Source organism: Neophocaena asiaeorientalis, unplaced genomic scaffold, assembly GCF_003031525.2.
Source record: "Neophocaena asiaeorientalis asiaeorientalis breed wild unplaced genomic scaffold, Neophocaena_asiaeorientalis_V1.1 scaffold75, whole genome shotgun sequence".
In the NCBI taxonomy this organism is placed as follows: domain Eukaryota; kingdom Metazoa; phylum Chordata; class Mammalia; order Artiodactyla; family Phocoenidae; genus Neophocaena; species Neophocaena asiaeorientalis.
This window is the reverse complement of record NW_020172719.1, coordinates 685,050-707,872: the sequence shown is the minus strand read 5'-3', so window position 1 is coordinate 707,872 and position 22,823 is coordinate 685,050. Positions and strand designations below refer to the sequence as shown.

Genomic DNA, 22,823 nt, shown 5'->3' with positions numbered 1-22,823 from the left:
TGTAACCCCTGAAGGCTAAGATACAAACAACAAACTTTGTCCCGAAAACAGTACCTAAGAACCGCTTGCCTTTCAAAGCATCCTAAAGTCTCAAGAAAGAGAGAAGGCAATGAGAACCGGAAAGGAGGAGTGGCCTTGACCCAAGCAATAGGATAGCAGTTTCTAGAAGGGAACATCTACCTTCATAGCACAGAATCCCGATGTTGTTGTTCATCTTGTCCAAGTACTGGTAGTTCAACAGGTCCATCTTCATAAATAGCATTTATTGGGCTAGCACAGAAAACCAGCTCTTTGCTTTCGCCCCGAAAAAGTACGTTTCCAAAATCAACTAGTGCTGAGCAGCTCCTGGCTCTTCTCTTAAACTTCACAAAGACGGAGGCCCGGCCTCGGATCAAAACAAAGTAAAAGTGAAAAAAAAAAAAAAAAAGACGCACACAAAATCGAACTTGCAGAAAACCCTTCAAGGGTTCGTGGGCAGACGGTATACGTCCTGGATCCTCAATGGAGCATTTAAAAATCGTTTCAGAAGTCTTTACGGGTCTTTCTTCGACGTAAGAAAGGAGCAAGGAAGGAAAACCCGAAGCCCATTTCCTAGGACAAAGCCGCGCTCGCGCCGCTCACAGCCCGCTGCGAGTTCACTGCGCTGACACGCCGACTATGCCTGGAATGACTCGTATGTGGACGAGCTTCCTCTTCCCAGCGGGAGGGAGCGCGGAGCATGCTCACTGAATCCCCGGGGCTCTTCACATGTCAGGGATGTTTTCTGCACAAGATCAGGCTCTAAATGTACTAAGTGTTTGAAAGAAAGAGAAGGAGGAGGTGGAGAGTCTGCAGGAGGGGCCGGGGCAGAGCTGCTCTTGACAGGAAGCAGCCCTGCCGCTGCAAAACCGGAGGAGGGAAGAGAAAACCCAGGAAGTCGCTTTTTCAGGAGCTGAGTACAAAGTCAAAAATCCATCATGGAAGCAAACTTCCATGGAATTTAACTCTGGTGTAGCTTCACTTTTGGGTTTCAGAAACCCAAAGTGCTTTGCTGTGGTACATATACCACATATTTCTTTTCTTTCCTTCCTTCTCTTTTAAAAGTCGTTTTACAAGGTCCATTTACACTTTAACTGTATATTTAAAATTTCAATGTCATGTTACACATAACTTCTCTCATAATTCTCATAACAACTCACATAAACAGGTCAGGGATGGTATCACCTTTTTACAGCAGCGGAAACTGGGGCTCAGAGGGATTAAATAATGGTATATGGCTCCCAAAAGAGTTGGCAGAACTACTTTTAGAGTGTGTTATTCCCTTAAAACCTTCTAAAAAATAAGGAGGGGACGAGGGAGAGAGAAAGATAAGGAGAAACAGGAAGAGAGGAAGAGAAAGAGAGAGAGTTTAAGGAAGTAAGACTACATATCCCAAACACAAAGCCTACCTGACACGATGGGTGGGAGGGATAAAATTATTTTCATTTTGCACATAGGAAAGCTGTTCCATCTGTGTTTTAGAGGCTAACAGAATAGCATGCCACCACATCACGTCTTATTGTAAGGACTCGGGCCTTAAACTTCACATCTCCAATATCCAGCACAAGTGGTGCCCAAAAGCTATTTACTGAGTCAGTAAATCACTGAAAGTTCAGAATCCTCAGCGCATGAAGAACACACTAGCAAAATAAAGGGAAGGAAGTAGTTTTCTCTTTGGAGATGGCACCTAGCTTTTGGCACCATGAATAGACTAGTAATTCACCACAGGAGGTGTTTCTATGCTAATACTAGTGTATGCTATTTGGAGATTTAGAAAATACCAAGGGGTGTGCTATACTGTAGACCAAGACTTGACACTGTAATACTCTAAAATAAGAGCTGGATAAATAATTTCAAGGGCTTATATGTTAAGAGATCAGCAGTTGCACTTTGGGTAACAGGCATGTTCACGACAAGTTGTTCTAACTGAACCCTATTTGGAGATAAATACAACACCCGATACTGCTGCCGTCCCTGCTGCGATAGTAGTAACTGGCATAGCAGCAGGTGAAGGAGGCAACAGAAAAATCGAGATTTCACAAGCTTTAATTTACAAGGCTATTTATTAATGCTAGATTACATATTCTAGAATCTGAATAAGCTATACTGAAAGGTATGTACACCATCAATTGTAATTAAAATACTTGATGGTACTTGACGGGGAGGGTGATAAGAAAACTCTTACAGCATCTAATATATATTATTGTACTTAATATCTTTAGGTACAGATTCAAGTTCAACTGATAGTTTTGCTTCAAATTCAATTACCCAGCTGGTTGTGGAGAACAATTACTGTGCTACATTCTTTGACGTAAGTTCTCAATCAGAAAACGTTATGAGTCATTAGCACACCCCATACGGGAGAAAGCTGGCTGCACCTTGGAATCAGTGTGGAGTTTTTAAAAATCCTGAGGCTGTGGGTGCACCCCAAAATAATCTGAGGGGGTGGGGCCCAGTGTTGGGATCGATTTTAAAGAGTCCCAGGCGATTCTAACATGCGCCCAAGATTGAGAACCACCGCTTTTATCTCAGAGGGAAAAAAATCACCTGCCTTCAGATACTTCATTTTACACAACTTATTTTGAGAAGGAAAGTTTTCTTTTTAAAGTTCAGTGATTTAACCAGATCCAAACAATCCAGTGGTAAGGATATGAGTAAAATATTTAGTAACTTCCCTTTAATGACTCAGTGTCACTTACAACGTAGTTTTCACTCTCCCAAGAGGCAACCACCCATGTGGACACAGGCCCACAGGTATACCTTGACCTGTGTTTGCAATGAGCAGAGGGAAAATAAAATCCCCAGCCCCCACCGCGTGTTTCCCACTAATCTGGACGCTACTGTGGTCCTACTTAGAGCTACAGACGAGGAGAGTGAACAGGTAGAAACTTTGACAGCAATTTGACAGAGTCATCTTAGGTCCTATAAATCTTCCAGGCAGACAGTCTGAGAAGCCCCGCCCTGAAGGGTGGCGGCCACACCTGCCGACTCCGCAGGGCAGCCAGTCCCTGCGGCTGGACCTATCCTATCACAGCTCCTCACATCGTCCACCTTCCGCTTCAAGCAGTGAACTACCTACAGTTACTCTCGAAAACCAAATTATTTCATGTCTCAGTGCACACGCTCCCTCTTTGTGCAAGACTTTTCCAGCCTCTCTCCCAGCAAACACCCATTCTTCCTTCAGGACTTGGCACACGTCTCCTTTGTCCTGTGGGACCCCCGTCCCTCTGAGTCCTCACTCCCAGGCCTGTACCATCATTTGCCCACCAACGTGCTTCCAGCCTATGCACGTCCAGGCTTTAGGAGCAAGGGCTATGCCTTCTGTACCTCTGCAGGGTTGGTCTGGCAGGAGCCTGACACACGGTAGGCCATCAATAAATTCCTGTTGAATCAAATCTCTAAGATGAAAACACCTCAAAGGTAGACTCTCCATCTCCCCCTCCCTACTCCCAGCACATACCAGATTATCTAACTCAATGTTTCTCCAACTGGCTTCTGTCAGAATCTTCTGGGGACACAAGTCCTCACATCGGAGGAAAACTCATGTAGATTCTGATCAGGTTATGGTCAACATATCCAGCAAAAAACTCCAAGCGCTGGAAAATGTCAGTGCTTCTCAAGTTCATTCACAGACTAACATTGTCATAATTAAACTACCAAAAAGATTCTTCTTAAGGAAACTGGAAGGATGGTTCTAAATTTTATCAACCAAAAAAAAAAAAAAAAATCAGGTAGAAAGTTGGGTTTTTTTGGATGAAGAAATTTGATCTATCAGATATTTAAAACATAAAGCTACTGTATAGCATAGGAAACTATACTTGATATTTTGTAATAACCTATATGGGAAAGAACCTGAAGAATCATATATATACATATATATATGTACACATATAACTGAATCACTTTGCTGTACACCTGAAACTAACACAACATTGTAAATCAACTCTACTTCAATAAAATAAAACAAATAAATAAAGCAAAGAACATTTTTGGGGTGGAAGTGGAAAGAGAATAAGAAAAATGAAACAGATATTGTCACATAGTAAAAACTTTAAAAACTGTAAGAAAATGTTTAGACTATCTAATTCGGAATAGGAAAACATTTTCTAAGCCTGAAAAAGAATTAAATCAAAGAAAGAAGTCACAGAGGAAACTACTGTAGAATTTGACTGAATATACAAATTTTATGTTTCGTACATCTGAAAACACCAAAACCAAGTAGAGGGGCAAAACACAAAACAGAAGAATATATTTGTGACATATACCATGGTGGATGAAGGATGAATGTTCTTGGTATATAAACACTAAAGAAGAGAAAATAAGAAAAAAATTAATCTAAATTATTTTTAAATGAGCAAAGAACATGAGAAACAAATGGCCAATACAGTTTTAAAAAGCCTATTCGAGGGACTTCCCTGGCGGTCCAGTGGTTAAGACTCCACGCTTCCACTGCAGGGGGCACAAGTTCGAGCCCTGGTCGCAGGGAAGATCCCGCAAGCCACGCAGCATGGCCAAAAATATAAACAAATAAAAGATAAAATAAATACACTTTAAATTTTTTTCTTAAAAACAAGCCTATTCAACCTCATTAAAAATAGAAAAAATACAAATTAAAAACAATTAAGTGATTCTCTACCTGCCAAATTAACAAAAAGAGAAAGCATTTCAATCTTATTTAATGCTGGTGAGCTGCCATTGGAATTTGTGTCACTGCTAGTAAAAGTGTAAGCAGTCCCTGCCTTTCTACAAAGCAGTCAACATACACATCAAGCTGTCTGTAGTGCTGAAAATGTTCACGTCCTTTCCCTGCTCTGGACTCTAGTTCTAGAACTCTGTTTTAAGAAAATAATAAGATTTGGTCAAAGAATTACATAAAGATGCTTATCATGCTTCTATTTATAATAATGAAAATTTGAAAACCTAGAAGTCCAAAAATAAGGGAATGAATGAAAACTGTGGTATATCAATGACAGAATAGTATGCAACCATTATAATTCCTTCTAAAAAATATAATGCCAGGGGCTTCCCTGGTGGCGCAGTAGTAAAAAAAAAAAAAAAAAAAAAAAAAAAAAAATATATATAAAATGACAGGAGAACGATATACTCAAAACATATGCTAATGGAACTACGTATGTTAAGTGAATACAAGCTAATAAAAAGTATAAAAATAGTATGTACACTAAACACCAATTTTGCTTATGTATTTATAAGTATACACACATATGCAGAAAGAAATATACACACACATGTATTTAAAAGACTGTACTAGAGAAAATAATAACTCAGAAAGATACATGTACCCCAATGTTCAATGAAGCACCATGCACAGTAGACAGGACATGGAAGCAACCTAAATGTCCATCAATAGAAGAATGCATAAAGAAGATGTGGTACATACACACAATGGAATATTACTCAGCCATAAAAAGGAACGAAACTGTGCAATTTGCAGAGACGTGGATGGACCTAGAGACTGTCATACAGAGTGAAGTAAGTCAGAGAGAAAAACAAATATCGTGTAATACCTCTTATATGTGGAATCTAGAAAAATGATACAGATGAACTTATCTGCAAAGCAGAAACAGAGACACAGACTTAGAGAACGGACATATGGATACCCGGGGGGAAGGGGAAGGTGGGATGAATTGGGAGATTGGGATTGACATATACACACCACCGTATACAAAACAGATTACTAATGAGAACCTACTGTATAGCACAGGGAACTCTACTCAATGCTCTGTGGTGACCTAAATGGGAAGGAAATCCAAAAAACAGGGGATATATGTATAGCTGTAGCTGATTCACTTTGCTGTACAGCAGAAACTAGCACAGCATTGCAAAGCAACTACACTCCAATAAAAATTAATTTAAAACGAAAAACAAGAAAAAAAAAGGAAAAAGTCAAAAGGAATAAAATAAATAAAAACAAATAAATGATTGGAAAGCATACCAAAATGTTAACAGTGCCTATCTTGGAGGGGTGGGCATTTTTTACATTTTCCTGTGTCTCTAATTTACCTGCAAAGACTATATTCCTTACATAATCAATGTGAGGGTGAAGGAAGGTCCTCACTTTTTAAAAAGCAGGGACATATGAGAAAATATGCCCTGGTGAGGCATAAGCAATGGATCATTTATATCTAATTTTTGAACACCGTGAAATGTCCTTTTCATTAGGATTTAACAGCTAAAGATTTAAAAATTCCAAACATTTATTTAGAACTCTGTAAGATTTAAAGATGTTTATAATGAGGTATCTGTCCTAAAGAACAGTCTACAATATGGCGGTGTATGTCAATTGTATCTCAGTAAAACTGGGGGGCTAAGGAAAACAGTCTACAAGGAGAAACTCCCTGTACTTTAAACTTTCAGAGAATGTAGACATGTATGCATATGCTTTTGTCTTCTATTACTTACTAATTATTTCATGTATTAGTAACAATTCCCAAAACTAGACCATAAGCTTTGGAGAAAAGGAAAACCAAGCTTCAGTTCTTGGTATAAAGCTCTCCACAGTATAAAATAAGGGCTCCATAAGTGTTCATTATGGCAGCGTCTCAACATCTTTGTGGAATAATGATGGCAAAATGATGACAGTAGGAAGCCCAGGCTAATTACTAGGTTAAATGGTTCTACTTGCTAGAGAGCTGACTACCAGTTTAGAACAGAATCAGCAAAACTGTGAGCTGCTTCATAAAAGCCAAATGATCAAAATCACTCTCGAGACACTTACTAAAAGATAAAATGCTGGGACTTCCCTGGTGGTGCAGTGGTTAAGAATCCACCTGCCAATGCAGGGGACACGGGTTCGAGCCCTGGTCCGAAAAGATCCCACATGCCGCGGAGCAACTAAGCCCGTGTGCCACAACTACTGAGCCCCTGTGCCACAACTACTGAAGGCCAAACGCCTAGAGCCCGTGCTCCGCAACAAGAGAAGCCACCACAATGAGAAGCCCACGCACCACAATGAAGAGTAGCCCCTGCTCTCCACAACTAGAGAAAGCCCGCATGCGGCAACAAAGACCCAACGCAGCCACAAATAAATACATAAATAAATAAAATTTAGGGCTTCCCTGGTGGCGCAGTGGTTGAGAGTCCGCCTGCCGATGCAGGGTACACGGGTTCGTGCCCAAGTCCGGGAAGATCCCACGTGCCGCGGAGCGGCTGGGCCCGTGAGCCATGGCCGCTGAGCCTGCGCGTCCGGAGCCTGTGCTCCACGACGGGAGGGGCCACAACAGTGAGAGGCCCGCGTACCGCAAAATAAATAAAATTTAAATAAAGGAATAAAATAAAATGCTTTCATTAGCACACTTGCCAAGCAAGGAGTATTTTAATGTTAAGTCTAACAATTATTTTTTCACAGACACCAGGAAAGGTAAATAACCCTACAGGGCTACTTGGTCCCCCACAATGGATTCAACTGCCCTCTTCTTTCCAGGATGCTAAGTAACCAATATATTTAACTAACGCTTTCATTTTTAAGTTTATTTTTCTCCTTACCACACACTTATTTTTTCAAATCACTTTAACCTGATATGTGACTAATAATCAAAAACCACACCAAAGGAAGAAAGTTAAGCCTGACTGTAACTTGATCTACATTATCAACTAACCGAAGAGTTGGATGTGCAAAAGTGCCATGTTTAAGAGCATCTCTAGACCCCACTGCCATCTGTGGGCACACACTTCAGTATAACATGAACAGTAACAGCAACAATGGTGATGATAATGTTTGTTAAATACCGCATTGGTCAAAGCACTCTCACTTTTTTATATTACCTTAATTACTAAGACAAGGTTGTAAGAGAAGGAAAGCATAGAAGAGGGTTTAGGTGAAAACAAGCCGAGCACTGAGTGGTAAGAAAGAAGACTTAAGGAACGAAACTTTTTCTTTTAAATATTGTTTACAATGCCAAGTTCTGTGGCTCCGCAAAAGCCCAGCTAAAATCCCACCGTTCACAAGAACTCCATCAGCTAGGATTAATCTCTTCATGACTCCACTCTATTACTGCACTTAATTCTAAAACAAGGCAGACTACGAGATGGTTTATGTATCTCTCCCCTACGTGATTATAAAGACTGTTTTGTACACAGTAGGTCTGCAGCAGTGTACCTGTTGAATCAAAGAAGACACCACACCACAACAAAACAATTTTCAAATGCCTCAAGTATCAAGGATGCAAACCTGAATATCTATTAAGTTCTCTGTGTTTTTCACATTTTCTGTCAAGAAAAGAATTCCTAAATATATCACAAAACATTGCTTATTTCTCTAATTTGGAGTTGCTCACATTGAAATGACGATGAAAAATACAGTATTTTCTCAAATTTTTCACAAAAGCAAATGCCATTAAGCTGTACGTCTTGACTTTTTTCTCTTTTTTTTGCGGTACACGGGCCTCTCACTGTTGTGGCCTCTCCCGTCGCGGAGGGGACGCGCTCCGGACGCGCAGGCTCAGCGGCCATGGCACACGGGCCCAGCCGCTCGGCGGCATGTGGGATCTTCCCGGACCGGGGCACGAACCCGTGTCCCCTGCATCGGCAGGCGGACTCTCAACCACTGCGCCACCAGGGAAGCCCCATGTCTTGACTTTTATTGTTTATGAAATGGTAACATTTCTAAGCTAAAACACTCTCAAGTTCTATTAAGTATGACTAGATTATGTGCTATAATATAATGGGATTTTAACACAAATATATGTACTTTTTAAAAAACTTAAAATGGTTCTTCAAAGCAAAGATTTAAACTTTCAATACAACAGCACCCTCTAAGGGTGAATTTTAAATTGCAAAGACAATTTTGGGAAAGCAAACTGCCTAATTTCTCACCTGAGTTCAAACACAATAAGCCTCTTACTTAACTTTAAAAGTCACAGTGAATCTCTTTTAACAAACAGTTCCACTCATTAAACTGCAAAAATTTTTTAAATCCTAACAAAATCAATTCTCTTGATATCAAATGAGTGAATAGGAAATCTGCTTTACTAACATGAATTTAAGATAAAAATAGCATTTAAAAGTTCGGACTAGGATTGATATTTTAAATAAATCAGCACTGGGGAAGGAAATATAATTAATCAGCATTCCCAAGAAAGGAGAAATATCTTGCAAAACACTATAACTTACTAGTTTTAAACTAGTGCCTTATATGCTTGAAACAAATGTTTCCTTATTAACAAAAATGATTATTTTAGTGGTTTTCGTTATTGCAGACAATTTAGTTCAGTAAATCCTGTTCAAAGGACCTTCATAAATAAAATATTATTCTGATATTCACATTCTCGCCAATTATAATTATCCACAGACGTATTCTTGCCAGGTTGGCTAGCACTTACTGCCATGGTAAAAACAGAAGTCCAATGGAGGAAAAGTCCTAAATATTTAACATCTGAAGGTCAATGTCACTGACAGTCCCCATTTCTGATTCAATCTTCACCTAGCAGTTCAATTTGCCTTCCCAGTATTTCATCATTAGGCACCATTTTTCTACTTCCAGAATCACCCTCTCAACCAACTAGGATCCAGTCTAGAAAACAGACAACACACCTGTCTTTTAATAGAACTGTAATGCTTCCTCCCAACCTGTGCGCCCTTCCAGTAACTACCCCATGAGGTAACTACTATCCTAACTTTTAAGAACATTAGATTAGTTTGACCACTTAATACAAATAGAATCACATGGTATGTACCTTTATGTGACTGGATTCTTGCACTCAACATTATGTTTATGAATGTTAGTCTTCTTTGTAAGTGAAGGTGAAAACCATTCCTTTTCGTGGCTGTATAGTATTCCATTGCTCTAACTGACCACACTTCATTCTACAGTTGATGGGCATTTAGGTAGTTTCTATCTGAAGGATATTATAAATAGTGCTGCTACAAATATTCTAGTCTCTGTCTTTGGTGAGCATGGACTGCATTTCTGTTGCATACATTCAGCTTGAGTAGATACGTTAGGTCATAGAGTGAGCATACATTCAGCTTGAGTAGATACTGTCAAATAGTTTTCCAAAGTATTTGTACCAATTACACTCCCGCCAGCCGTGTATGGGATTTTAGGTTGCTCCATACCCTTGCCAGCACTTTTTCATCTTTTCATTCCTACTACACGGGTAGGTATGGAGCAGCCTCGCTGTGGTTTTACTTCACACTTCTCTGACCGAGAGTAAAAACATTTAAATGCTCATAAGAGGCAGAGGGATAGGATTCACCACACAGAACAGTGGGGTAAGTGTCTACCCACTGGCTCTCAAACAGAACCATTTTGCTTCCCTCAACCCAGGGGACCTTTGGCAATGTCTGGTTGTCACAACTTGGCGGTACCACGGGCATCTAGTGGATGGAGGCCAGGGATGCTGCCAAAGACACTACAATGCACAGGACAGCCTCCCTGAGCGAAGAATTATCGGGACCAAAACGGCAGTAATGCTGCTGCCAAGGAACCATGATCTAAGCGGACAGTTGTCAGAATCATCCCCCTTAGTCATGTAATCAAGGTAATCCATGGCCGGTACAGCTCAAGAGGTCAATTTCCTGCTGTCTTCAATTTCCTCAAGCTGAAGGAACAGAAAGACAAAGGATATTTACTACGTGCTGGGTGTGGGGCCTGGCACAGGGCAGAGCTGCTAGGTTCTCTCAGGTATCTTGTTTCTTGTTAAATCCTCACAACAATGCTGGGAGGTACTTTCACCATTTTATAAATGAGGAAACATATCAGGCTGAGAAGCCTGTCCAAACTCACACAAAGAGTGTAGAACTGGGATCTGAAGCTGTGATTTTCCACTCTACCCAGGGTCTTACTTTTAACCAAAAATAAGAAGAGGTTTTAAAGTCTACAATGACTTATCTTGCAAGGGGCGAGTTTCACTCTAGATTTGCAAGAAGCAGCTGAATAAAAACTAGGTATGAAAACTAGATCATTTGCAATGTTACGTTAACATGCACCTGTAAGAACTGTACCCTAAACTTTTTCAACAAATTCATCTTCTTCACCACACCGTGATCTCTTTAAAGTTAGATCTGTGCCTTACTTTTTCTCTGTATATGCCCCCGTGCCTATAGGAGTAGACATTTAAAGTTTCCTGGATTAATTACTGACCTAAAATCACCAAAGAGGGAAGAAAAGGTCTTCAAACAGCAAGCAGATGGTTCAGATTTTATTTTTTTCACCAAGTCAACTATATTTTAGTAACATAAAACAGAATTAGATGTTTTGAAGATACTCGATTAAATCAAATCAAAGTCAATACCATCAACTTCTTTTCACAACACAAACAATTCAATTTCTCCAAGGATGGATTTGCCAGCACGGCCTTGTCATCATCCTCTGAATGTTATTTACTGACGCTTCTGTCAGTGAGGACACTGCAATCATAGGCTCACCAGAAATCCACTCACTGGAAGAGAGGTTTACAACCCTGGCTATGCATTAGAATCACCCACGAAGCCTTGGAAGCCAAGGATGCCAAGCCATGGATGTCAGGCCCCAGATCTGCCAGTTGGTTGAGCAAAGCTGCAGGGGGGGGGCCGGAAAGACATATTTTGAATTTATACCCAGGAAATGACTATACTTGGACCAGTTTGAAAATAGCTCCCCAGGTAATTTTGACACATTCCCCACCACTTAGGATCAGGACCCCTGTGCTGGGGATTCTGAACTGAATTTCATACCCCCTGCCTTCCAGCCCTTCCAAACCTTCCAGAGCTCAAGGGCATCCCAGTGGGCTACCCAGGGGCAGTACCAGGGGGTAACATAAGCCAACCTAAGAAACAGCTCAACTTCCTGCCCATGAGGAAGTGATCCCCTCCTTCGAATTCTCACAGCTCCAATCCTGCTTTACACGGAAGGGAATGCTTTACGTTCTCAGCCTCTCTTTTAACTACCAAGGCTCTGTGGCCAGAATAGGACTAGAGTTTTATAAACTATCAATACTCAACTGTACTAACACCAGGAATGTACGCACCAGGATTCCTGCTTATCCCCACGTGGGGAGGGATTTGTGGTGTGAGGGGTCCTGGGAACGAGACACAGCACTCACTGGAGGCGAAGAGCAGGGTCGCCAGCGCGTGTCTAGTTAGGGCTGATGGTGGTGAGTTTTTAGTGACTCGCGGCACCAGGAACCTCCCATCAGAGGACTTTAGCGGCACATGTGCGCCTCTGATTAAGGCCCACCTCCCCCCAGCTCCCGTATCACTGCTTCCCTAGCACCTGACACAATGCCTGGCACCCGGCAGGTGATGAATGAAGATCTGTAGAAAGAAGAAATGAGAAGGAAGAACTCTAGAACCTAAGCTGGGCCTGGAGGAAAGCCAGGAAGGATGGGACGCCCTGAGTTCTGGATGGAGTCTAGGGGTGTCGGGCGGACAGCGCGTGGACAGCTGGGGGGCTCTGCGGAACTAGGTTTCCAAGTAGGCTTAGCAGATGGGCGACATCCCAGCCTCCCAGGGAAGCGCCAACTACCAACGACTGTGGCCCCAGTAACAGGAGCCACGGCCCTGGGGAGGGAGTCAGACCCTAGGGAAGGAGAGAGGAGAGCCTGGGACTAACCCAAGCAGGAAAGGGCTCTAGGTGACCATGGCCACCTACAGGTGCAGACAGCAGTGGCTCCCCTCCCCCAAAGGAGGAGAAAGAAGCTAGAAGCTGAGGGGGTGAGGAACCCTGATTTCCTGAGCTCTCAGCACCTCACGCTGCTTTCCCAGCACAAGAGAGCACCAGACCCAGAGTCAGAACCACCAGGGTCCTATCCTGCTCGGACCCACTATCAAGGGATAGTGATCGAGGAAATCTACCTCCCGGCCTCAGTTTCCTCATCTGCAAAAGGGGTAGACCGATCGAACCTCCCCTGCCCAGCACAGACCCGGCTACCACAGGGGTCCACAACCACAAAGTGCGTACAAATGTAGGGAACGACGGCCACCATTCTTCCTTAAGATGAGTCTTTCTCTGTATCCCACGAGGAGAAGCGGGGCCTGTTCAGACAAGGAGACGGCCCCACCCTGCCCCACCCCAAGAACCTCAAACAGAAACAACATCCATAAAAAAGCAGCGGGAACAAAGGTCCTAGCAGCCCTTTCCTTCAGCTTAATGAGGCCGTAGTATATGGATTTCTGAAAGGAGACGCCAGCAGTCCCGAGGCATTAATTCAAGCCGCCGGAGGGGACCTGTGAAGGTATCAGCACACACCTTTTGTTTTATTTTTAAACTTTAAAAATATGTCATAATGCATGCTCAGTTATATTTAGCATTCTTGCCCTACAAGCTGTCAAGTATTCAAAACTCACATGGACTACTCATCCATCACTTAAATGAAACAAAAGCACATCCTCAAGATGGCATTAAAAACAGGGTCTAGTACTTGACACGACTTACTCTGCTGACGGAACACAAGATGCACCACGTTTACCACGCCCCCCAGGCCTCGCCTCCCATCCACCCCGCTTCACAGACACACTCTTCTCTCCTCCTCCTCCACTGTATCAGAAGCAGCCCTAAAATTCTCAGGTTCTGGACAATTCCTCTCTTCCCTTTCGCCCCTCACCCCCATCCAACTGCAGGCTGCCACTTTCATTTGCAATCTCAATAGTTTCATATTTTATAACAAATGATGGTGATTATTATTTAGAGATGGTTGTTTCTGGATGAGCTAATGAGTTTCTCTTTGGTTTTTGTTACTGAAGGGATGTGAAGAGTGAATTAGAGCTGTCCCTCCAGGGCAAAAAAGAGAGAGAGAACTAGAGAGAGACATTTTTTATCACAATAGACATGAAGAATATTGTTTAAGCTCATTTTCAGCAACAGTTAACCGAGAGAGGCCTCCAAGTGCCCGTTTTACATTTCTTTGGGGAGAACACCGAGGCTACACGTAGAAGAGATCTGTCTTTTCTCTCCAAAAAAAGAATGAAAAGAACTAAAATTACCAGTTGCCTCTAGTTCTAGGTGAGGCTAGTTACGAGAGGGTTAAGGAGCCTGACCACGTCACCCATAAAAGTGTCAGGTATAATCCTATTACTTCGGAATGCCTATCGGTGTTCTGTAACAGTCTGGTTATTCAAGGATCACCGCGACAGGATACCTGTGCTAACAGCCCTGTGCGAGCTGCCAAGAAGAAAATTATGAACCTCGTTGCAGGAATGCCAATTTACACTGCATCTAAGTAAACGCTTCTTCCTGCTCTCTCTTCCCCATTTCCCCAGTAAAACAAGTTTTAAAAAGAGAGAGGGAAACACGAGTAAGAACAGCACCGCACCCGCACACTTAGTGGCGTCTGCTCCTCAGAACCACCACCAAGTGGCCTTACTTTATTTGCAGACATGCTAAAGTTACAAACGGCTTGGAGCACAGGCTGAACCACTTCTAGTTTGGGGGTTTTTTTTGTTTTGTTTTTTTTTTCACTTCTTTATTGGAGTATAGTTGCTTTACAATGATGTGTTAGTTTTTGCTGTACAACAAAGTGAATCAGCTATATGTATACATGTATCTTCATATCCCCTCCCTCTTGCGTCTCCCTCCCACCCTCCCTACCCCACCCCTCTAGGTGGTCACAAAGCACCAAGCTGATCTCCCTGTGCTATGCGGCTGCTTCCCACTAGCCATCCGTTTTACATCTGGTAGTGTATATATGTCAAAGCTACTCTCTCACTTCGTCCCAGCTTCCCCTTCCCCTGTGTCCTCAAGTCCATTCTCTACGTCTGCGTCTTTATTCCTGCCCTGTCACTAGGTTCATCAGTACTGTTTTTTAAGATTCCATATATATGCCTTAGCATACAGTATTTGGTTTTTCTCTTTCTGACTTACTTCACTCTGTATGACAGACTCTAGGTCCGTCCACCTCACTACAAATAACTCAATTTCATTTCTTTTTATGGCTGAGAAATATTCCATTGTATATATGTGCCACATCTTCTTTATCCATTCATCTGTTGATGGACATTTAGGTTGCTTCCATGTCCTGGCTATTGTAAATAGTGCTGCAATGAACATTGTGGTACATGTATCTTTCTTTTCTTTTTCAAATAAATTTATTATTAATTTATTTATTTATTATTTACTTATTTATTTTTGGCTGCATTGGGTCTTCATTTCTGTGTGCGGGCATTCTCTAGTTGCAGCGAGCAGGGGCTACTCTTAGTTGCGGTGCGTGGACTTCTCATTGCGGTGGCTTCTCTTGTTGCAGAGCACGGGCTCTAAAGTGCAAGCTCAGTACCTGTGGCGCACGGGCTTAGTTGCTCTGCGGCATGTGGGATCTTCCCGGACCAGGGATCAAACCCGTGTCCCCAGCATTGGCAGGTGGATTCTTAACCACTGCGCTACCAGGGAAGTACCTATCTTTTTGAATTATGGTTTTCTCAGGGTATATGCCCAGTAGTGGGATTGCTGGGTCGTATGGCAGTTCTACTTGTAGCTTTTTAAGGAATCTCCATACTGTTCTCCATAATGGCTGTATCAATTTACATTCCCACCAACAGTGTAAGAGGGTTCCCTTTTCGCCACAACCTCTCCAGCATTTATCGTTTGTATATTTTTTTTACACCATTCTGCCCAGTGTGAGGTGATACCTCATTGTGAACCACTTCTAGTTTGACCTGCAACCACCAAGGAAAGGTAACTGACACATTTTCCTCTGGAGGGCTGACACGCAGAACAGAAGCCTCCTTCCTCTTTTTTTTTTTTAAAGATATATTTATTTGTTTATTTTATTTATTTTTGGCTGCGCTGGGTCTTAGTTGCGGCATGCAGGATGTTTCGTTGCAGCATGTGAGCTTCTCTCTAGTTGTGACGTGTGCGTTTCTCTCTCTAGTTGTGGCTCACGGGTTCCAGGGTACGTGGGCTCTGTAGTTGTGGCTCACGGGCTTTCTCGTTGAGGCGCGCAAGCTCAGTAGTTGTGGTGGGCAGGCTCAGCTGCCCTGCGGCATGTGGGACCTTAGTTCCCCAACCAGGGATCGAACCCGTGGTCCCCTGCATTGGAAGGTGGATTCCTTACCACTGGACCAGCAGGGAAGTCCCTTTCTTCCTCTTACCGAAGCGAACCTTCCAATCATCTTCTGACAGAGCACCGCAGTGTGTTTGCTGTCTTAAGGTCATGATTAATGAAAGAATCAGCTGCGAGTTTTAATAAACTGGGAAGGCCAGAGGAAAAAGAATACATGAACTCTTTCTGGACCTTTCCTCTTATTCATCTGGCACGTGGCCCGCTATTCTTCATGAAGGAGAAAAATCATGCCCTCAATTTTCACTCGTAAACACACTGAATGGAAAGAGCATCTGAATAACTTGCCCCATAGGCACTTATAGAATGTTTAAATGCCTCCAGTGTACACTTAGTACATGAACGTGAAAATACTTTGAAGACCCAGAAAGTTTGCTATTTGGCTGTTGATAGAAGGCACTACACAAAATGTACCACCCAGAGTTTATCATTATTACTACTACTAAAAGAGTGTTGCTGAGCCCCAGAGGCACAGGCGTCTAGCGATGCTCCCCATATGCACCTCTTATCGCCAAGCCTCAGATACAAATTTATCCTGTCCAGGGTCAGGAGAGAAGTAAAAATCTAGAATTTAAACCCAACACAGATACAATTTTCATGCCTCCAAGAAGTGTGCACTCGTCTTCAGAACCCTAGACATATGGGAAGCAAGACACCCAATAAACAGTACGGACAGGGTGCCATGTTAACCCAGGGACCACTTCACTGGCTTAGAACAGGATGGGGTCCAAAGATGAAGCCAACACAGTCCCTGTCCCTGAAGAGCTCATAATTGACGACAGACCACAGGAACCACAAACAAAAATAGAAGGCAGAGGAGGGAGAAACTCTATTTTCTGAAGGGACTTAAGGGTGAGCTTCATGAAGAAAGTGGCATTTTTCTGGGCCCTTAAAAGAACAGAATTCCAAAGCGGGGTTGAGTACTTCATTAGACATAAACAAAAGTAAATATTTGATATAACTCATCAATTATTCCAGAGGCATATGAAGTGAATTTTGATTACTGGGGACAAATGTAACTTAAGTGATAGAAATATTTGAAATGTGCAATTCTGGAGGCCAGGAGTTAGTCAGAAGCAGGTTCCGATCTTGGTTCTGCTACGAACTAGCTCTGTGAGTTGAGGCATGTAACTTAACCCCTCTGGTCTAGTTCTCCATCTTCGGAAAATGGGGATGATGGCGGCACCCCCAACAGGCAGATCCTCTCCGTGGATGCCAGCACTCTTAGCAGGGCACTTAACACAGCCTGCTCTGGTCTCGAATGGCTTTACCTCCCCTATAGACCAAGAGCTTCCTGGGGTCCTCTGCTTAGTCTGAAACAGCACAGTGCTAGTACTAGCAGACACCCCCTAATTGCCAAATTCTCCTCCTTCTACTGAATTTCTATTTACTATGAAAAGACTTTCATTTGTTCTTCAAGTTGTGAAATACGCCCATTTCAAAACCTGAGTTTTACTTGGCACTCGTCAGCACATCTCTATCCCACTAGGATTTTTTTGTTTGATTCATGTTACAGGTTTAAAAAATATATGTATTTCTTTGGGGACTTGGGTATACGAAATGCCAGTGGAAAATCATTTGAATTTAGTTCTCAGAATTAAAAATTAAGTAACTGTGGGATCCTAAGAGAAGACTTTTAAGCATTATGTTAACTGACCTTGCATTTCAGCTTTGCTCCCACAAATCGAGGAAAACGCGGAACACCGAAGGGCGACCAGTCCGCATGCTTCACTTCATCAGGGCAGCCGTGGCACCAAACAGCAAGATGATCACACACTACAGTCTTCCCCAAAATGCACACATATACCCTGCTTGTTTCCATTCAGACACTAAGTGAGAAGGACCTGAGCTCACTGATTTCACAGCCAAAATTCCTGCCATACTGGAGAGAATGACCCTCAGGATGGAGCGCTGCTAAGCAAGTACTTGAGGCAGCTGCCTGTGGCCCCTGCACTCCCACACACATCATGCAGCAAACTGCTACCCCGGAAAGAACGACCTCATTTAAAACTGAGAACTAACGAGAAAGGAAAGAACAACCCCATTTACAACTGAGAAAGGAACTGTCACTGAATGATGCAAGTAATGTGAAAGATAAAAGAAAGAAAGGACAGTTACAAATGACAGCCAGTTAAAGAAAACACACCAGAGAAATCACGCTGCAAAGAACTTGAAATTTATGAACCAACATTTCTCTAGGAGATTAAAAAGAAAGGCATAACCTCTTTGAAATAAGAGCTCAAAGAGGAAACAGTAAGACAACGAGGGGAAATGAAGAGAGCGAGCAAAGTTCAGGGAAGAAATAGAAAAGAAGAATTAGGCTACGATAGAAATGGATACCACATTAAGAACAATAAAAGAAACAGAGACATTGATGAAAACTTAGTTCAGTCTGTAAAGGACAGGCAGGGTTCAGGAAATCACAGGGATTGGTTCAAGGATGAGCAGACACCTTGTCCGTGTTTTCTGCAGACTTTCTGGAAAGAAGCCTAGGAGAGCTATCAGAAGAGACATTCTTCTCTGGTGAACATGGTGCAACCATTCTGCTACTACAAAGGAGGTCAGCCAAGGACAAAGCCACATACCAAGAAAATCACAGAGAAATTAAGCCAGAACCTGAAAACACCAGGATCCTTTGAAGCAAACTGCACCTGGAGCCCACCCTGCCTTCACACTGTCCCGCTATGTGAGTTAATAAATTCCTTTTGTCTTTAAACTCATTTTGATTGAGTTTTCCATTATCTACATCGTAAGCTTCTTCATATGATTTTTAATACTGGTAAAATAGAAAAAGGAGAGTTTTTCATATTTTTAAAATAACATACCACAAAGACAAAAGAGGAACAGCTGAAAAGTTATTCAAAACAATAAGAGAATATAGCAAAATGACTTGTTGTAAAATTAATTTATCAAAATCCAATATAAAATTACCCTTCTATGTGTGGTAGACACAATCTGGTGGCTCATTCAAAATACACTTCCAACTCCCTTCCCTTCCCTATTATCTCCACTGGAGGGACTGAGAAAACTAAACACATACTCTGTATACCAGAGTTTCTTATAGCCAGGAGTAGCAACGTAACACAGACCTGTCCAGTGAGACATAAACAGAAGTCTGCTCTGGGCTCCTGGGAAAGCTCTTGCTTTAAAAAAAAAAAAAAAAAATTCAGATATGGGTCATGACACCATTTTTTTCTCCCTTCCCTGACTTACTGTCTTAATGCAAATGTGATGCCTAGAGATAAGGCAGCCATTTTGTGACCATGAGTGAAAAACATGAGAAGGCTACAAAAGAAACTTAAACAGTGGTTACTTCAGAAAAACTAGCAACTTGAGATAGGAGGGATTTTCTTCACTGCCTGATTGTCTTTACTTTTTTTTAAACATCTTTATTGGAGTATAATTGCTTTACAGTGTTGTGTTAGTTTCTGCTGTATAACAAAGTGAATCAGCTACATGCATACGTAGATCCCCATATCCCCTTCCTCTTGCGTCTCCCTCCCTCCCACCCTCCTTATCCCACCCCTCTAGGTGGTCGCAAAGCACTGAGCTGATCTCCCTGTGCTATGCAGCTGCTTCCCACTAGCTATCTATTTTATATCTGGCAGGGTATGTATGTCCATGCCACTCTCTCACTTTGTCCCAGCTTACCCTTCCCCCTCCCCGTGTCCTCAAGTCCATTCTCTACATCTGCATCTTTATTCCTGTCCTGCCCCTAGGTTCATCAGAACCTTTTTTTTTAGATTCCATATATATGTGTTAGCATACAGCATTTGTTTTTCTCTTTCCTGAATCTCTTCTTAAAAGCACATTTTATAACAAAAACTGGTAAATAAAGTTTTTTTTAAGAAATACAGAATGAAAGGTTATTAGGGGTCACTCAGAGTACTTAGGAGCTTTTAAAGAGGGGACAAGTAAAGGTTGGGTAAGCAAGAGAGCAGAAGAAAAGGTGTTCAGCCAATCAAAACGACAGGAGTCATGAGTTTACTGAAGCAAAGAGTTAGGAGGAGATGAAAGTAATAGAAAATAGAACTGAAACGATAAAGTCAGCCAGAGGTTGAGGACCAGCAATAAATCAGAGAGAAATCAAATTCAACTTTGTGCAGTAACGCACAGCAGTGAAGAGTCCCACGGGTTCGTTTTGAGGAAAGGGAGGGAGCAATACGGTAAAAACAATGTTTAAAGATCGGTCCAGGATACAAAATAAGTTGGGAGAGAAAGAAGCAAAAGAAAAATGAAGTGGAAATCACAACCAATTCATTCAACTCAATTCTCAGGTTTCAAAATTATTTTCTGATGGGTGGTGCTGTATTCCTGTCTTACTGGTTGTTTGGCCTGAGACGTCCAGCACTGGAGTCTGCAAGCAGTTGGATAGAGCTGGGTCTCAGTGCTGAGATGAGGACCTCCGGGAGGCCTCACTCCGACTGATATTCCCTGGGGTCTGAGGTTCTCTGTTAGTCCAGCGGTTTGGACTCGGAGCTCCCACCACAGGACCTCAGGCCCGACCTCTAGCCTGGGAACCAAGATCCCACAGGTTTCGTGGTCAGTTTAAAAAAAAAGGGGGTGGGGGGGAAGGAAAGGAAGAAAAAATGGAGCAGTACAATAACAAAGAATAAAAAACAAAATAAAATTAGAAAGATAAAAAATATATAAGGAAAAATAAAACTGTAATTGAAACAACCAGTCGCTGGGGGTTCCTCCCGTCCCCTTAGGTGTACATGGTCCCCTGCCGGTGCCTGGTAGGTGCCCTAGTTGCGAGGAGATGCGAATTCCGCGTCCTCCTAGTACCCCATGTTGACCCCGCCCCTTCCATTTATGAGTCCTTTAGTGAGAAGCTGCAATCTTTAAAGAATTAAATGTCCTCCTTCTCTGACTGAGACCTTCCTATGGCTTCCTACTGTGTTTACAATAAAAACCCAAACTTCTTCCAAGGCCTTCACGGTCTCTTCTAATCCGGCCCCTGCCCTCCTCTCTAGCTGTATTCTCCCACCTCTCTCCTCAGGTTTCCAAATTAAATTAGCAGAACTTGATAAAAGGAATTCTGTTGTTGCATATGATAAAGAATCTGGACAGCTCTATTATTCCACACTATTGCTTTACATCTTATTTCTGAGACCAGCAAAATGATGGATTTAATGTCTCAACGCTGAACTGTAGTGTAAGAGAATACATTTGCCATTTCTTTTTCCATTTCATTTTAGGTATAAATTCCATCCAAACAGCTTCAAAAAGAATAGTAGTTGGACACAGACCATTCCCTAGAAGGAAGGCAGCCCGAGTCCAATTTACCACTTTTGCACAGTGAAATAGTAAACAGCCCACAATGAGGAGGAGTCTGCAGACCTGGCTTCTAGTCTCAAGTCTGTGGTCCTAGGCAGTCACCTCCTCCTTCCTAAGCTCAGCACTCTCATCAACTAAATAAAGGAACTGGACCAAAAGTGGCCTTTTTAAGTCTACAGCTCTGTGTCTACTTTAACCTTGGAGCTGGCATCAACGGCAGCTAAGAGAATCTGGGACCAGAGCTGCAGACCTGGAAGTAACTGAGACTCTCTGGTAACAGGTTGCCCATGACACCGAGCACACAGCAATCTAATCATGCTGTTGCAAACTTCCTGAATAGTTCAGAAGTCCTACACTTAGGAACCTGTACTACCCAACTTCATATCTGCCTTGGTGGGGTGGGGCGGGGGGAATCAATGATCCTTAAATCCTTAATCCTAGAGGAACTATAAAATACATTATATACTCTGTATATACATATATATATAACTTTTGAAACACTGTATAATTAGCAACTTAATATACAAAGAGTAAAAATTCACCCAGAATACCATCATCTTAATGCATAAATGGTTTCCAGTTTTCATCCTAGTCGGTTCCCTTCTATTTCTTTGCACAATAAGAAAATGTGGTACATACCTGCAAATGGAATACTATTCAGCCTTTTAAAAGCAGGAAATCCTGCCATATGCAACACCACGGCTGAACCTGGAGGACATTATGCTCAGTGAATTCAGCCAGTCAGAGGACAAAAACTGCACGATTCCACTTAGACGAGAACTCTAAAACAGGCAAATTCATAGAAACCCAGAGTAGAATGGTGGTTGCCAGGGGCCGGGGGAGATCAGAAGTTGCTGTCTGAAGGTATAATGTCTGAGCTACCCAAAGTGAGCAAGTTCTACAGACGTACTGTTCAACACTGTGCCTAGAGTTAATAGTACTATAGTGTGCATTGAAAGATCTGTTAAGAGAGTAGATTTCACGTTAATTGTTCTTTCCAAAATTTAAAAGCACCAATAATACCTATTGAGGAATATTATTCACTATATTTTTTGTTTCTATACACATTGCTGTGATGAATCACCTAGTAAATACGTCTTTATGCCTTTAGGTGAATATACATTTGAATAAATTACAGAAATTATCTTTATATATTCAGCCTTTCAGTCAGCACTACCTTTACATAATCAACTTAGAAATTAACTGTGAATTTTCATTGTTACTTAAATTAATGCAATGATAGAATTCTTACACTGAGATATTCTCTTTTGTAAATCTACATCCTCAGGTACCTTAACAAAGGTATTAAAATTTTTTTTAAAAAAGAAATTTTTGGATTGGAGAAGAAAGTTTATAGCACTAGGACACAACCCAGGCTCAAGTAAGTAACTGTGTCATTGAGAAAGCAGCTGCAGAGCCATCAGAAGTTTCAACAGAAAAGCATTTAAAATTCTTTAACTAAATGACAGGAAATAGACTTTTTTTTTTTTTTTTTTTTTTTGGGGGTAAGGGGGCCTCCCCCTCTTTTGCCCCTCC

The 22,823-nt window shown here is 42.0% G+C and overlaps 1 protein-coding gene across 2 annotated transcripts in view; it reads right to left on the bottom strand.

Moving 5' to 3' along the window:
* Nucleotides 1–22,823, bottom strand: part of VGLL4 (vestigial like family member 4) — a 157,002-nt gene that overhangs the window by 79,944 nt on the left and 54,235 nt on the right. Inside the window, exon 1 of one of the 2 annotated variants that reach the window (XM_024740187.1) lies at nucleotides 181–760. The exons of the other annotated variant lie outside the window; for it this stretch is intronic. Within the exon in view, the coding sequence (XP_024595955.1) occupies nucleotides 181–262 (82 nt within the window). The 5' untranslated portion in view covers nucleotides 263–760. Of the gene's footprint in view, nucleotides 1–180; nucleotides 761–22,823 lie in introns of those variants that run through there. 2 annotated transcript variants of the gene reach the window in all.